We start from the raw sequence: 17,890 nt of genomic DNA, 5'->3' as shown, positions 1-17,890 counted from the left end.
ACCTTTAAATTGATCACGTGGTATAAATATAAACGCTAATAGTGTAATGGTAAAGGGTTCAATGATCTTTATTTGACCTGGAATTCAATTCTCACGCCAGTTCGTCATACACATGAACTTCAGTGTATTTTTTTAACGTACCAGTATTTTGTGTCATTGACTTTAGAAGGAGTCGCTAAGACTTAAAACGTTTATCGATGTGTTTATGTTAGAAGGTGTATGTGAATAAAACTTGCTGCAGGAGCACGTGTGAGAGAAATTTACACGAACATATGGCAGATAAACAAAGAACTGTTGTTGTGGCTATGGATGGGAGTGAACACGCTATAAAGGCATTCAAATGTAAGTACAGTATCTATATATAGGGAGGTATAAGTATATCCACTATCCTGTGTTACAGTATCCTGTGTTACAGAAACGTCATATGAATGAAAAATATTAATTACCGTTAACAGCTTCATGTAGGGTAAACTCGTTTTAATGATTGCAGAAATTCAGTTATTTTCTATGTATATGCTTTCTTCTTGGCACTAGTGATTATGATCAACCTTTTTGGACCCTGAATATAAGTCTTAAACAGTTATTCTTTGAGATGCATCTACCATTATTTATGTTCATAGAGGAACATTATGAAATATACATTTGTATTCTGTTTCAAATTACTTTACATTCACAACCAAAATGTCATTTGCTTCAAATTAACACTTTTTCAACACAAGATACTTTTCTTTGACAAACCATAGTACATGACTTTGCCTGCCTTGTCTGTCTTGAACTTTTATTCATTAATTGCGTTGATGAAGACTTTTAATACACTTTACAAGATTAATCGCTACATGGCTCCATAAACTTGTTTCAACTAGACTCTCTAATTAGAACAAAATTTTTTTCGTCATTCTGAAATAATTTTTTTTTTAATTACTTCACATAATAGACAATTTTTTAAAAATAAGATATAGAATGAATACATAGACATCAAATGAAGTAATTTTAAGCTGTAAAATATCAGCATGACAAAATTAGTAGTTCCTTCATGTACATGCATAATAGAAAGGAATATATTTTCCCTTTATTTCTATTCCGATATAAGTATTAGAAAAAATGTTTCAAATTTAACATACATGTACATGAAAGATCAAGGTGCACACAACTGAAGACTTAAATCATATTGTAGGAAATCTCTCTCTCGTCAGTTCAATCTTCTGATTGCTCCACATTGCATCTGATTTTAAAAGTAAATGTAAATTAATATGATTCTTGTCAGTAATTTTAAACTTAAACAAACATTAAGGGTTAGTACATATGGTACATTTACCTATTCTATAGTTGTCATAAGTAAAAATTCGTATTTTCGTTATGTCATTTGAATCTAAACCCGTCAAACGCCCTGCATGACATATGAGATGGGGGGCATTACTACGACATCTCGCTTTTGGCAATGATCTCTGTAAAGTCAAATACATAGAGGATATTCAATGTTTTGTAGATGAATATGGAATTTATTTCACGAGTGGGACAGGATTTTTTGATATTTTCACTCGTGCTTCGCACTCGTGAAAATATCAAAAAATCCTGTCTCACGAGTGAAATAAATTCCATATTCATCTACAAAACATTGAATTTTCTGTTTATTACATTTTCTTTGATTTTCCCTTTGCCTCTGTCTTTTCTTAACACAGTGTCATAGGCTTGACGTATGAGACGTCATAGCTTAGAAGTTGTGTGTCAGATTGAAAACATTACATAGCATGGATTTTAGCAACATATTTAGAAAGAAATTTTCAGTTTTAGCTCTATCAAAATGCTCAGTTACTATCTCTATCTTATGACAGGCCAGAAATTATTTTTTACTTACTTTGATATCCTTTCACACTGTGAGAGAATATCATTTTTGGTATTCTTTCACACTGCGAGAGAATATCACTTTTATTCAATAAATAAATCACAGTATTTCACTGTTGAAAATGTAATAAAACTTATAAATGCATTACTTCTAACATCAGAACGTCATGTACTTCCCTTTCTATGGTATTTCGTTTTCTCAGAATAAAACATTCTACTTATCTTTTTTCAATATGTCGCAGGATATGTTGTTTTCTCCAGTAATTAAAATGTTGTATGCATCACATGGGTAAACACTATTGTGCAAAAATAAATAGGTAAATAAATAATCAGTAGTTAGAGATCTTTTGTATCTGTATATATTATACCTAAATTTCCTGAAGTTGTAAAAGTACAAGATCACATAAAAATAAAATTAAACTTTCTTCATCGAATGACAGTCCATTTGTCACTTTTCCTGATGCATGTATACTATATTTCAAACTTTTAAAACATTTTTTAAATCAGGGGCCAATCTTTCATTATTTCGTTTTCAAAATGAGGAATAGATTTTACTTAATTCACAGTTAAGTTGGATCACCAATAAGGATAATACAACAACAGGAACTTTTTAACATATGGGGAACTGATTATAATAATTTTCTTTCACAGGAAAGCTCTGATTTTAATATCATCGGACAATTTATCAAAACATTTTCCGAAATCAGGTCAGGGTCAACAAATATCCTGTTTTACATTGGATATTTTTTTTTCAAATCAAAATTAAAATCGTACTAAAATATAATTGCATTGCAAACATTTAACATTTTAAATTAGAACAGTGGAGTTAATGTTCAAAGAAATCGTTATGCTTACCTCGAACATTGTGGATGGCAAGAAGAACGGCAAATGTTAGTTTACAAGCTATTGGTTGGAAACTTATCTTATATTCTATGGCAACTTTTTCTTAAGATTGCTTAACAGAAGTATACCAATTTGATATTAAAGATATTATTAAGCATGTTATCTATTTCCGTTGAATAAAAAAACACGTAATTTATTCCAGTCTTTCTTTTTTTTTCATTTTAAAGTAATTTTGCTGATACACTTTTCTTTGCTCAAGCTAAATGAAATTTTAATAAAACTGTGCTCATTTATTTATCAACTTTATTACATTAATATATAATTTACTTTACTCCTATTGAAAAGGATACAGAAATAAATAATTGTTGAAAATGCTAACATAAAATACCAATTAAGACTCGTACAAATGTACGGATGAACAATAAGTTTATGAGCACAAATCACTGTCTAATATCTCTGACTATGGATAATTGTATTTCAGGGTTTTGTAAGTCAATGAAGCGTGACAATGATAAGGTGGTCATGGTATACTCAGTGGAGCTGTATGGTGACGTCTACTCTACACAGTGGCTTAGTGGTAAAGTATACTGCTACATTGTACAAGAATCATTGAGCCCTGCTCAGCATAGTTACTCAGTGGTAAAATATACTGCTACAATAAACACTCAGATTTACTCAAACAGTGGCTTAGTGGTTTAGATATAATGCTACAATTAACACTTAAATTTATTCAACACAATTACTAAGTGGGAAAATCTACTGCAACAATACAGGGTTCGACACTAACTTTTTAAGGCTTTAGTCCGGCCGGACTAGTGCTTCTTTACTTTTACTAGTCCGCACGCGGTTTTACGAGTCCGTCAAAAAATGAAAGAAAAAGAAACATCTGTGATTTTTAACATTAATTTAACTTGACAATTAATATACATTTTATACTTTTTTTGAAATAAACAAAGCATTTACGTGAAATATATTATTCCACAGATTCCTTGAAATCTCGCAATCAGCATGTACCACCATATTCCCGATCTCGTTTTTTTTTTTTTTTTTTTGTCTTTACATTACATCCAAAACGTTCAACATCTTTCTATAAAGTGTCATACTAAATCATGATCGCTAAAAACTTTTTACTTCATATCGATCACTCAGTCGAAAAATTAAGCGCTGAATTGACTCGGAATTGCGTAACTACCCGCCAAAAGCTAGAAATCTAAAAATACACGCGGGGTTTTTCAGTAAAAGTTGTCGAGAATCGGACATCGGAAATTTATTCATTTTGTTTTCCAGAAATTTTTATTGGTCCGCTCGGACTAATTAGCCACAGATTTTATTAGTCCGAATGAAAATGTATTAGTCTGAGACTAACGGACTAACGTTAGTGTCGAACCCTGCAATAAATGATAAAACTTGCGAAAACAGTGGCTCAGTGGTAAAGATATAGTGCTACAATAAATATTGAGCCCTACTCAACATAGTTACTGAGTGGTAAATTATAATGCTACAATAAACTCTAAGACCAACTCAACACAGTTACTGAGGGGTAAAATATACTGTTACAATAAATACTAAGACTTACTCAACACAGAATTTCTGTGGAAAAATATACGTGTACAATTAACACTGTCTTATAAATTTACTCAACACAGTTACCTCAGTGGTAAAATATACTGTTACAATAAACATTGAGACCTACTCAGCAGAGTAGTTTGAAGCAGAAAAATATATTGGTAAATGAAACACTAAACTCCATACTATTGGCTCAGTGATGAAATCTCCTGCTACAATAAAGATTAAGACTTATACAACTATAATAATCACTTATACTTGCTAAGTACAGTGTTTAAGTGATTAAATATACTAACTTGTCTATTACCAAAAAACTAAGACTTACCCAATACGTTGACTCAATTGTAAATGTAAAACTCAGTAAGAAACAATCAAAACATTGCCTCAGTGGTAAGATATACTGCTATAATAACTAGGGATGTCAATTTTGTCAATAATTCATATTCGAATATTAAATGAAAGTATTCGAATATATTAGAATATTCGATAAAATAAATAAAATCTGTTTTATTTTAAATATGCATCATCCTACTCTCGTAGGTATACTTGTATAGGAAGTACAATTGTATGAAGACTTTTGTAGGTGTACAATAAGAAATTCCATTTGATATTTGTCAATGTTTGAAATAAATAATTGATTTAAATGTAGAAAAGTATAATTTTAACAAATGAAACGTGTATTTGTAGTAGCCCCACCTGAGGAACCAGTCGTCTCACAAAAGGCAAGATAGCCGTAACGGTATACTGTTCAGATTTCAATACGTGTAATAAATTACAATTATCTGCCTGATAAGAGATATGATAATAATCTTTGATACAATGTAAACAAATATTTCCATAGACAATTTTCCTAGGTAATTAACTGTTTTCCCGATAATGAATATAAATTATGTACAACCCGAGATAATAAAGTAATTTACACATTTATTCTGAAATTAAGCCCTTTACAATATTAATTACAGATTAATTCTATCGGACATTCATTCAATGATCAATTAATTTTATTTTGATAAGTATATTCTTCCCGCCTTTTAGATATTCTTAGATTTCATTTGTTGTCCTCGATTCTAGATCCGATCGTATCTATAACTAATAAAAGCTATGAAAGTACGTTTTGTATTATACAGAAAGCATTATTGTAAAATTCTTTACAACACCTTACTCAAAACAACATACATATAATTTAGAAGATTTATAAGATAAGAAAGCAGTGAAAGAAATCAGTCGATCGAAATTGATCGCTAGTAAATTAAACAGGGATAATTCCAGCATTGTTCTAATCAAAATTTATTAATCACAGTACTTCTTTTTATGAAATCTGAAAAACACCGAATATTCGAATCTTAAATTCATATTCGAATATCAACTCATCGAATGAATATTCGAATGTTCGAATATTCGTTGCCATCCCTAATAATAACGCTAAAAACTGTTCAACACAGTTTTTCAGTGTTTAAATATACTGCTTTAAAAAAACACTAACTAAAGACTTTCTCAACACTCAGTAACACAGTTGTAAAAATCTTACACACTTCAATAAACTATATTAAGAATTAATCACCACATTGGCTCAGTGGTAAAATATACTGCTACAATTAACACTAAGACTTACTCAGCACAGTGGCTCAGAAGTAGAATTCTAATAATCAACGAATTACTCAACATATTAGCACAATAGTAAAATATACTGCTACAATAAATATTAAGAATTATTCAACACAATGTTTCATTAGTTAAATAAACTCTACTTAAAGTATTATTTAATACAGTAACTCATTGGTAAAATTCTAGTTTACTACTGTAACAATAGGACTCACTCAACACAGTGGCTCAGTGGAAAATTTACTGCTACAGCAGCTACAATAGACAATAATACCTACTGTACTCAACACTTTGGATTATTGGTAAAATTACTTCTACAAGAAACACTAAGACTTAATAAACTGAGTGACTCGGTGGTTAAATATACCGCTACAACCCTAACAAAAATTTACTATAGTTAACTATAGTTTACTATAGTTAACTATAGTGAAAACTTTAATACTTTGATTTACTATGAAACTTTACTCTGGAACTTTTTTTGATATTTCAAAGCTTAAAATCTCTAAAATTCGATAACAGTTATGTAAAATTTGGAAATTATATGTGATTATACAAATAATATTTCAATTAAATATAAAAAAATTTGCAGGTATGAATTGAAGAACAATAAATATAACGCTCTGAAATCCATAGTAAAAATACTTTGATTTACTATAGTGAAAAAACTTTGATACTATAGTAAACTATAGTTAACTATAGTAAACTATTACTATTAGTTACACTTTAAAGAAATATACTGCTACATGAAACATAAGGAATTATTTATCAGACTCAGTGATAAACTTTTCCGATATATTAACACTAAGAATTACTCGAAACAGCTGCTCAATGGTAAATTATAATACTTCAATAAAAACTGCGACTACTGTACTCAACAAAATGACTTATTGGTAAAGTGTACTGCTACAGGAAAACGTAGACCTACTCAACACAGTGACTCAGTAGTAAAATATACTGCTACAATAAACATTAAGAATTTCTCATTACAGTGGTTCAGTAGTAAAATACACTGCTCCAATAAACAAAGTCCTGCCCAACACAGTGGCTCAGTGGTAAAATACACCGCTACAAGTGATGTCCCAAAAATTGTATAACCTGTCTATGACTCTTTAGGACAACCCTCGTACAATAAACATTAAAGGATTACTCAACATGGTGGCTCAGTGGTACAATTTTAGTATACTACAATAAACACTATATAATACTCACCACAATGGCTCTGAGGTTAATATACTTCTTCAATTAACACTAATCAGCACAGTACATGTAGCTTACTGATAAATTAAAATATATTGCTACAAGAAAAACTTAGAATTACCTAACACAGTGGCTCGGTGGTAAAGCAATGTAACTCCATATTAATATAAAAGTATACTCGTCTACTTCAGTATGCACTTTAATTTACTATCATGTATTGTATATTGATTATATATACCCCTAAAATAAATAATGAGGATTATAATATTTTTCAGTTCCATACTCTGGACCATCTCTTACAGAAATGATAGAGAAACAACGAAGGGAGGTCAGAGAAAAGCTCGACGAATTTGCGAAAATGATGAAGAGCGAACATGTACGTGGTCATTTTTATGCCCCCGGATCGAAAGATCCCGGGGGTATATTGTTTTTGTCCTGTCTGTCTGTTTGTCTGTTTGTCTGTTTATCTGTTTGTCTGTTTGTCCGTTTGTCTGTTTGTCTGTCTGTCTGTTGTCAACTTTAACCTTGCCCATAACTTTTGATTGGTTGGAGCTATGACTTTCATATTTCACATGTGTATTCCTTGTGACAAGACCTTTCTTTGGGTACCATCATATTTGACCTTTTGACCTTGACCTTGGAGTTTGATCTACTTTTGCAAAATTTTATGAGACTTTAACCTTGGCCATAACTTCTGAACAGTTGGTGCTTGGGGTTTCAAACTTCACATGTGTATTCTTTGTGACAAGGCCTTCCTTTGGATACCAACAACTTTGACCTTTTGACCTTGACCTTGGAGTTTGACCTACTTTTGAAAAACTTTAACCTTGGCCATAACTTTTGAATGGTTGGAGCTAGGGCTTTCATACTTCACATATGTAATCCTTGCGACAAGACCTTCCTTTGGATATCAACCACCACTTTGACCTTATGACCTTGACCTAGGAGTTTGACCTACTTTTGAAAAACTTTAACCTTGGCCATAACTTTTGAATGGTTGATGCTAGGGCTTTCATACTTCACATATGTAATCCTTGTGACAAGACCTTCCTTTGGGTACCAACCACTTTGACCCTTTGACCTTGACCTAGGAGTTTGACCTACTTTTGAAAAACTTTAAACTTGGCCATAACTTTTAAATGGTTGGTGCTAGGGCTTTCATACTTCACAAATGTAATCCCTGTGACAAGATCTTCCTTTGGACACCAACCACTTTGACCTTGACCTTGACGTTTGACTTTTATTTAAAAAACTTTAACCTTCGCCATAACTTTTGAACAGTTGTATCTAGGTCTTTCAAATTTCACAGGTGTATTCCTCGAGACAAGACCTTTCTTTGGGTATCAACATTTCTTATCTTTTGGCCTGGATTTTTGAGTTGCATTTGAAGAAACTTTAACCTTCGCCATAAGCTGCCATACGGGGGCATCAGTGTTTCACAAACACATCTTGTTAGCAGCTATATTTCAAATTTATTTTTGGTTTATACGGTAACTAAGACACTATATTAAATGTGTTTTCCTGTAAAATAACTTATCACAATTGCTTTCAAAAGTAACATAATGATTTCCAACTTCCAACTTGATACATACATTTGTATTGATGCACAATGTATATTTCCTTTTGTTATAATTTACTGGCCATTATGTGATTTTAATACTAGGCTTTTCTGGCCTCATGCCCCACAGCACTGAACATTTAAAATCATGCATGACGTCATTTAAGTGAGCTACATTCTGGCATTAACTCATTTGGCATTTGCGTAGATGTTTATCATGTATGAATGTCATGGTCGAATTAAACATTTCGAAAAAAAAAAAAGATTTTAATTATTAATATATAATATTTAAATATCTCTTTTATTTCATTCTATCTGGCAGTGAAATTTTTGTGGATTTTTCAAAGTTCCTGTAGCTGATGAACTATCATTCTTAAAGCAGTTTTCAGTTCAAACATTCATTGGCACACATTCATCATGATTTCCATAATATACTAATATTGTTATGGAGTTTTTAAAAAAAGATCTAGATCTATTATACTTTTCAATGTTTCTGGTTCACGTCTAGTAATATCGTCGTCTCTATCATTTATTCTTTAGGTACCAGGGACTGTAAAAAGTGTTCATTCGGATGACCCAGGAGAAGGAATCATTAAAGCAGCAGAGGAACTCAAAGCTGACATAATTGTGATTGGGTCACGTGGTCTTGGTGCAGTTCGAAGGACTATTTTAGGGAGTGTCAGTGACTATGTTCTACAACATTCCTCTATTCCGGTGGTTGTTTGTCCTGTGCAATCCTGATACATATTATAGTACTTTTACAAACAAAGTAGTTTCTGACATTGTAGATTGGTATATACAATCTGTGTTGAAATAGAAATCTCAGGCTCATTATTATTTGCATTGAATGTTTATTTATTGTTTGGGTATGTTGTGGATGAAAGTGAGATTAGAAGGTACTTGGTTACCAACTTATACTCAATAATGTAAAGAATTCATCCTGACATACAAATAAATGTTTAAAATTATTTGGGTTTTCTCATTATATTTTCAGGTATGAAATGTTTCAGTCCAATCTCTAATAAAATCGTATTTTTTTCTTGAGCATTTTTGATATTATCCAAAATCTAAGAATGAATGAATTTGAATATTCCTAGTACGATTGGAACCATCATAGTTTCAGCATTGTGTCTTCCTTTGACAAGAAACCCCTACATACTGGTAAATGGCTTGAGCTTACATTGTTTAAAGTGTCAGCGTCTTCAAAGAGACGGTGATGAGCATCTAGCATAAATAAGTTATAAAGGATGTGCAATGAGTTAGAAGTACAATGCTTACTCTTTCAAAATTAAGAGCCAGCTGTTACTTAAGGATAATTATTTGAGTGCTTGTAAATTAGTTTCAAGTGCATTAACTTTATATCTCAAAGGGAACACTCAAGCAGTATAATAGGATGACAGTTTTCATAATATTGGAATTGCAAATTTCTAGCAAATACATGTACATGTACCTTCATATATGAATCTAATGATAACTATCAGTATTGTCTTAAGATACTAAACATACTTCCATATGTAGTTTCGTTTTTAAAATATCGTAAATATACCAATATGACTTTGCATAACACCCTTGTTTACACTAATGTTTTTCACGCAAATGTTGAGCGATGCATTACGGATTACACAGTTTATCTGATCAAGGGAGACTGGTTTACAGGGATGTTTACTTCTCAATGACATCTGATTCCATCTCTGGTGTTTGTTATCTGCTTTCAAATTCAATATCATGTAGTTTGTTTTTAATTGGATAATAAGTTCGATCACTAACCCTTCATCTAACTCGTCTTTAAAAGACAATAGCAAATTGATGGATAAATTCACTCTAGATCTAGTCATAGATGATAAAATAATAAATAAATCTGTTCGCGTTATATTTTATATCACGATTCAGTATGTTGATAACAGATGCAAAAACGTATTAACATGAATTTAGATTATAGTTTGGTACTTTAGGCTCTATACATGCATTGATGCTACAGAATTTACTCTACCTCAAAATAATCTTTTGTCACAGACTTAACATTTATATATAGAATGATTCGTTTGTTTGATGCAATACCAGTATTTAAAGTAATGAAACATAACATACCAATGATTTCCCGTTCCAATTTGGAAAAGATTCAATCTCTTGTGCAAAGAAATGCAATCTTCATTTAATGTTTATATACATGTAGATATTTTATATATACATATTTTGGTGTTGAGTGTTTTTATTGGGTGTTCTAGAACATTCTGAATAAGAAGCACACCATTAATTTGATTAAGCAGACGCATTCGCCTCACAGACTGTCGCGTTCAGAAATTCCCAACACGTTGCAGATGACCCTGAGCTAACAATGATGTGATATCTTTTACAAGAAAAAGATGCGCATTTTAACATAATCATAATCATGAAAGACATGCAATGAATGAGATAGACGCAGTTTTCTTTGCTTTGCAAAGAACCAACTACGACTAAATAAAGCGTAATTAAGTAATTGATGGTAAATTAGGTTGAAGAGGATTTTTTTTATTTCAAACGAGCAATATTCATAAAGCAAAATAATGATAAACTATGATTACTGTGTGCGAATGTTGTATTTTAGAAATGTCTTTTATTAAGATAACTGTGTGATATTTTTGTGATCATATTTTATATTGCTGACAAGTTTCTATCGACGAACCTAAAATACAGACTTAATTTTAACCTCCATCTTTATCTGTAGAGAATAATAGATCAGTTATTCATTTAAAAGTTATTATAATCTACATATTAAGTTGTTACTGTAGTAACCATGAAAGGAGTAAAGATTACCCTCTGTCCATCAATATGATTGAAAATTAATCAGGGTATATGGATTTCTACTTCATATAAACTTCACTTGTTTAAAGTTCTTCAGTACTATTCAAACTTTGCAGTCGTTAAGCACACAAAGAAATAATCTTCCTCGTTCTCTTGATTGCATGAATAGACTCCAGCAAGTACTCGTGTTGAGGAAGAAGATCATAATAAAGAAGAAAGACAGACAGACAAGCAGCTCAATATCTTAGCTTCTAGCTTCACTGGTACTGACGTCTCTTTTTATGCATCTGACTTTCATGCATATTTTTAATTTACTAGGTGGAAGTCAATACAACATTTACATGCGTAATTATACCTTTGAAAATCGTTTCCTTTATAAATTTATTTAAAAAAAATCCAAACTTTCCAATGTTTTATTGAGCGGTCAAACAAAAATCGATGTTAGACCGCAGAGTGAGATATTGAACCTGTCGATGAGATATTGGTCCGCCTACGTCACACTGTGTGTGTACAAGGAGGGGGGGGGGAGGGGGGTTAGCTATATCTTATTTGCATTCAATGGAGTTCGATAGAATATACGGAATTGACCGAGTTTAAACTGCAGTGTGGGAAAACTTTTACATGAAGGAAGCCAGCACAAGATATGTCAAAAAATAAAGTAAACGATATAACAAGACGTTTATTGACTGCATGTGTACTTACTGAGTTGATCTGAACCCTTGTATACCTTAGTAAATAATTATTGATTGTAATTTAAATTCTAGTTTAAATTTCGTGATTTCTCGCATGTCTTTACTAACCATTTAAATATGTACATGTATATACTATATGTAGCTTCTTTCATTCGTTCGTTTTTGTTTGTAGGTCACCATTTTATTGTATTAACAATAATTAATCAATTCTACATTGAAATGAATTCATATGGCTTTTTCTAAAATTCTTGTATATCCATAAATGCGATATGTCAAATATCTGTATACCACATAAGAGACGTTGTCCCTGTTTTTAAAATGAATCGCTAGATCCACTCCTGTTTCACCACATATCTCTTTCACTAAAAGAAAGTAGTCTACCGTATCAGTGCACACATGCTGCGACAATTTGGTAGTGTATACGTCTGCTTGAGTCAGTACAAAGCATCCTTGTACAAATATCAACAGTGAAGTATTAATTAGTGTGTTCCTATCCAGTATGACCGACGGTGGACGTACAGTTATTATAGGAATGGACGGAAGTGTCCAAGCAGTAAACGCCTTCAAGTGTAAGTTTTTAAAAACATAATTTTACTATGTCAATCGATGAAAGCGTAAAAAGGGACAAAACTGTGGATTTTACCAGTCTATCTTAATGTAAACAAATCCTCCCTATCAGGAGCTTTTTTTAATTTAAAATAAAAGTTAATTTCTACAAAACTTGCACCTATAATTTCTATTGACAATTTTACTTTGAAAATATGCAGAGGGACTTTCATATTCTTGAAATGCAAAATCATAAATTTATGATCCTAATCTTTATATATATCCTGTAATTTTATTTACATAGTTACACATTCTTTGCATGTTAACGATAAAATATGAAAACAACAGTACCTGTGCTAAATACTAATACAGCATCTTTCATTCACATTTTCAGTAAAAAGAAAAATGTAATCTTAAATTACTGTTATTTTATATAATTACTAATTAGCCAGTCGGTGATAATTTAATTGTTGCTCAAGTAAATGTGTTCTGTTTGTTATTACTCTGTATGTAATAAACATGATAATACACTCGTACTTAGTACTTTTTCCAATAGCATACCCTGTATCAGCCCTCGGGCCCTCGGCCCTAGGCTATAGGTGTCGGGCTAAAACAGGGTGTAATTGGAAAAACGTATATTTTATTCTCCATGTATATACATGTAATTCATACTTGCACTTTTGTGAACATAATCATTCAACAACTGCTTGCGTGAATGTATTTCAGCAATTATTGTATGCAATTATGTATACATGTGAGTGGCTTTTTTAGCCAACATTATGTTACTTTCTGATTAAATGTGACGAAGCATATGTTGTTCATTTGCTTTTTTTTTTTATGTAGGTGATATTGTACATGCGTCTGAGGTTCATTGAGATATATATCTATCATAAATTATGTATATAAGATATCTTTGAATAAAAATTGAAATTGATTTTTATCTAGGGTTTTGTCACTTTATGAAGCGAGACACAGACAATGTAGTGATGGTTTACTCCGTGGAGATAACGGATACTATGACACCCAAACAATGGCTACACGGTGAGGGAGCTGAGACTGAAACAAACAATATACACGTATTACATGAAGAAGTAGCAAATGTACATTACAGCATAAACTTGTGCTATGAAAAATTATAAATCGCATATTTACGATATAGTAATAACTACTCCTAGAGTTTGAAATCCCTAAATGATTGATAATTAACACATTACATCCTTAAATTAATTGTTTACAAATATGCTGTTTACTTAATGTACCAATATTTATTTTCAGTACCTTCTTCGGAAGCAGAGATGAAAGCGACTATAGATAAAAACATGGGAAAAGTCAAAGATAAGTTGTCCGAGTTTGCAAAACTTATGGAAAGTGAGCATGTAAGTCAGACCTCCTTAGCTCTCTCTCTCTCTCTCTCTCTCTCTCTCTCTCTCTCTCTCTCTCTCGGAAAGCCTTAATATATTTTATCAAGCCCTATGTACACTTGTATTGTGCCTTAAGGCTTATGTCATATAACATAACATCACACTAAAAATTCGTTGATTGATTGATTGTATATAATATTGTTTAACGTCCCATTAGAGAATTTTTCACTCATATAGAGATGTCACCGTATGCCGCTGAAAGGCTTCAAATTTATACTATATTCGGCACTCAAGGCCATTGGGCAGTGAGGGTTCTTTATTGTGCCAACACCTACCGTGATACAAGACCTCGGTTTTTAAACCCTCATCCGAAAGACCCGTGACTTTCACTTCTGCTGGGCGCTTGGCGAAGGAATAGTCACTACCTATATGCTTACGTCTTAGGTTGACGTGGCCCGGAGAACGAGAATCGAACCCGGGCCTCCCGATCACGAAGCGAGCGTCCTACAGTGTACCACTGCGCCACAGGTACTTGTGGACAGGACCTCCCCCCCCCCCCCCCCGCAATTCAACCCCGAGGTTTGTTGGACATTTTTTTCACAAATTATATTTATTACACTTATTCATCATGTGTACCATACGAAAAAATCGTAAAAACCCCTAAATAATCGTTCCACACAAAAATACCCCACTATACATTATAAGAGAAATAATGCATAGTGGGGTATTTTTGTGTGGAACGATTATTTAGGGGTTTTTACGATTTTTTCGTATGGTACACATGATGAATAAGTGTAATAAATATAATTTGTGAAAAAAATGTCCAACAAACCTCGAGGTTGAATTGCTGGGGGGGGGGGAGGGGGGGGGTCCTGTCCACAAGTACCTGTGCACTGCGCTACCGTGACCGGTGTTACGAGTCATTTGAAAGGAGAGAGGCTACATGAACTAACATCCAACAGCAACAATATATCAAATTTTCATAACGATTATGAAGTTCTGTTCATGGATTCGTTGTTAAATTAACTTTATATTTATTTAATACATATACATAAAAAAGGTTTCTTTGAAGAGTTAGACTAAGGTCAAAGTTCTATTTACTACAGGCAACTGGTACGGTAAGAACTGCCCAGTCAGAAAGTCCGGGAGATGGGATAGTCAAAGCAGCTAAAGATTTGAATGCTAACGTCATAATTATGGGAAGTAGAGGACTGGGAACTATAAGACGAACAGTACTTGGAAGTGTTAGTGACTATGTGGTTCACCATGCAAATGTTCCTGTTGTAGTATGTCCGCCAGGTACATCTTAAATCCGAATCATTTTAAAGTGACGTCAGGCAGTCAACAATTATATCAACCAATCATGTTGCTTCATTTGGAGTGATAGTTACATGTACCGGGGCATTACCTTTGTGAGGACATTGTGTATACTTGCTTCTGTTCTGCTTAAGGTACTCGTTGCATCATTGCTGTCTATCTGGAATCTAACTCATGGGTTGTTGAAAACACCATTGTTATGAAATGATAACAAAACCTGTAGAGATGACAATGTATATATTAAAAACTGTTTTTCATAGTTTTGATAATACTGGAGGGTTATAGGACTGGATACAAATTTTAAACATATACATTGTACATATAACAATACAGCTGTTATGAGAGTGAAAGACGGACAAAGACAAAACAATCATATTCTGTGCAAAATGCAAAACTCCAGTATTCTCTTTTTTTCATAAAATGATACAGAAGTTTATTAGATACAGACTTTTGCGTCTAATAGTGCTGCAACGGAATATGTAGAGGATATTCAATGTTTTGCAGTTGGATAATATGGATTTATTTCACGAGTGGTACAGGATTTTCTGATATTTTCACGAGTGCGAAGCACTCGTGAAAATATAAAAAAAAAAAACCTGTATCAAGAGTAAAATAAATTTCATAACAACTACAAAACACTGAATTTTCTGTGTATTACATTTTCTTTAATTTCCCTTTTGCCTCTATCTTTTGTAACACAGTGTCATAGGCTAAAACGTCATAGTTGAGCGGTTGAGATGTCATACATATAGCTTAGCGATTGTGAGATTTAAAACACTGTAAACATGGGTTGGAGAAGCTTTGGCAGTTTTAGTCTCTGTCAGGATGGTTTTTTATTATAACCCATCTTTTCTAATAACAGGCCAGGGAGTATTTTTTGCAACACTCTTCGTGAAGGGAAGGAAAATCGAGAGTTTTGTCGCACTTCTGATATTTTTCACACTGTGAGAAATGTCGCTTATATTATATTCTTTCACACTGTGACAACATATTATCTTATTTATTCAATAAATAAATTACAGTATTTCATTGTTGAATATGTAACAAAATTATATATCTGATTGTTAGAAGTATAAAATGAAATTATGTTTCATATTAATAAAATGGGCAATACACAGTACTGTTGAATAACCAAATATCAATGCAATAGTCAAATCAGATAGATAAACTAAGTGTTTTTCTTTGTTTATTTGTTTTTTTTTAACTAATTAACATTTTTTAATGATTTCATGACTATAATTAATTGGAAATAAATAAAGGACACGTGTAGTAACTTATGTAAAATGATTGAGAAATATTGACTCCAACTACTGTTACATGAAAGATTAAAAAACTACAAACCCCTTTTCCTACATCCATGTAGCTAAAATATGTAGATACACGTAACTGATTAGATTTGTACGCAGCTGCGTGAAATGAAAAAATTGTACCACTGTTACTGACAATAATGGCCAATAACAAAGGTGAAAGTACGCATGTACATGTATACACCAAAACCAGTATGCACATATTCCTTGTGTATACAAAAAAGTGACATAGAAAATGACATTTGAAAAGACTGGACATGTTTAAAATTGAAAAAAATTGTGTCATTTACAGCAAAAACACCAATAAATTTTGATTAATTTTAGGTCTTTTTTGCATCAAGGAACACAGTGTACGTATATATTTGATGACTTGCCACTCGGAAACCAGTATCTTGTTATATCCGTAAATGACACAAAACCCATCAATGTTCTAAAGTAACATTGATGGACGTATTTAACCTTTGATATACAAGTAGTTTATATGTACATAAAGAAATGCATAAAAATGGCCTTTGACCATGGCTATTTTATAAAGGTGTACAAAATGTACATGTAGTAGGAATTTATCCCACTGAGAGTTATCTTTCTTATCATATGATCAAAGAACCTTAAGCTTTAAGCTCCCAGAACAACTAGTTTTGTGATATAACATGTAGGGAGAAGGCGAATTAAGTTTTTAGAACTTCTGCCCAATCCCATTGTATATATTTATTGCAATAAAAATATTTTTAAATCAACAATTAGTTGCGCTTCTCCTAAGTTGTTCAGTCTGGTAACTTTTACGTTTGTTTCCGTTATACAGCAATAACGGGTTTCTTTAAAAAGAAAGAACCACCATGATTGTTATAAAAATAAATTTTATGATATTTCCTTATAAACATAAAGCAGATTTAACTAATTAAAAGTAATGCTATCATTCTCTAATGGATATTCAAACTTCCATATTATTATTATACTGGTAGGTAAAATATTTATTTATGAATACTTTTTAGATTTGTTGCCATCACGTTTATTCAGATTGGAAATAAATCAATGATAAGTAATAAATAAAATGCTAAAAAAAAGTCCTCTCTTTCTCTCTCTCTCTCCCTCTCTGAACACGTGTTTTAGTTCAGGGATATATAGTATGCCCAATCTGTATTTTGTTTTATTTTGTTTACTTCTTTGCTTTATTCTGCGTTTCTGATATATGTTTTTACGTAATGTTCCATTTCATCAAATGCCAGCACTATACAAAACCAGGCTATAAAATCCTGATATTCCTTACTACATTTAGGT

The 17,890-nt window shown here is 32.1% G+C and overlaps 2 protein-coding genes across 2 annotated transcripts; both read left to right on the top strand.

The window, feature by feature from the left end:
• Nucleotides 1–131: 131 nt before the first annotated feature.
• On the top strand, nt 132–9,576 carry LOC133187932 (universal stress protein in QAH/OAS sulfhydrylase 3'region-like). The gene is made up of 4 exons (XM_061323329.1): nt 132–342; nt 3,167–3,262; nt 7,326–7,426; nt 9,149–9,576. Exons 1-4 carry the CDS (start codon nt 273–275, stop codon nt 9,347–9,349), a joined length of 468 nt encoding a protein of 155 aa, XP_061179313.1. The 5' UTR covers nt 132–272; the 3' UTR covers nt 9,350–9,576.
• Nucleotides 9,577–12,482: 2,906 nt separating this feature from the next.
• Nucleotides 12,483–16,492, top strand: LOC133187601 (uncharacterized). Its single transcript, XM_061323021.1, has 4 exons — nt 12,483–12,650; nt 13,573–13,668; nt 13,903–14,003; nt 15,095–16,492. Exons 1-4 carry the CDS (start codon nt 12,581–12,583, stop codon nt 15,296–15,298), a joined length of 471 nt encoding a protein of 156 aa, XP_061179005.1. The 5' UTR covers nt 12,483–12,580; the 3' UTR covers nt 15,299–16,492.
• Nucleotides 16,493–17,890: the final 1,398 nt, after the last annotated feature.

The sequence above is a fragment of the Saccostrea echinata genome, unplaced genomic scaffold, assembly GCF_033153115.1.
Source record: "Saccostrea echinata isolate AGI-Se365-2 ecotype Australia unplaced genomic scaffold, CSIRO_AGI_Sech_v1 ptg000015l, whole genome shotgun sequence".
In the NCBI taxonomy this organism is placed as follows: domain Eukaryota; kingdom Metazoa; phylum Mollusca; class Bivalvia; order Ostreida; family Ostreidae; genus Saccostrea; species Saccostrea echinata.
The sequence above is the reverse complement of the archived record's forward strand: the minus strand, read 5'-3'. Positions and strand labels throughout refer to the sequence as shown.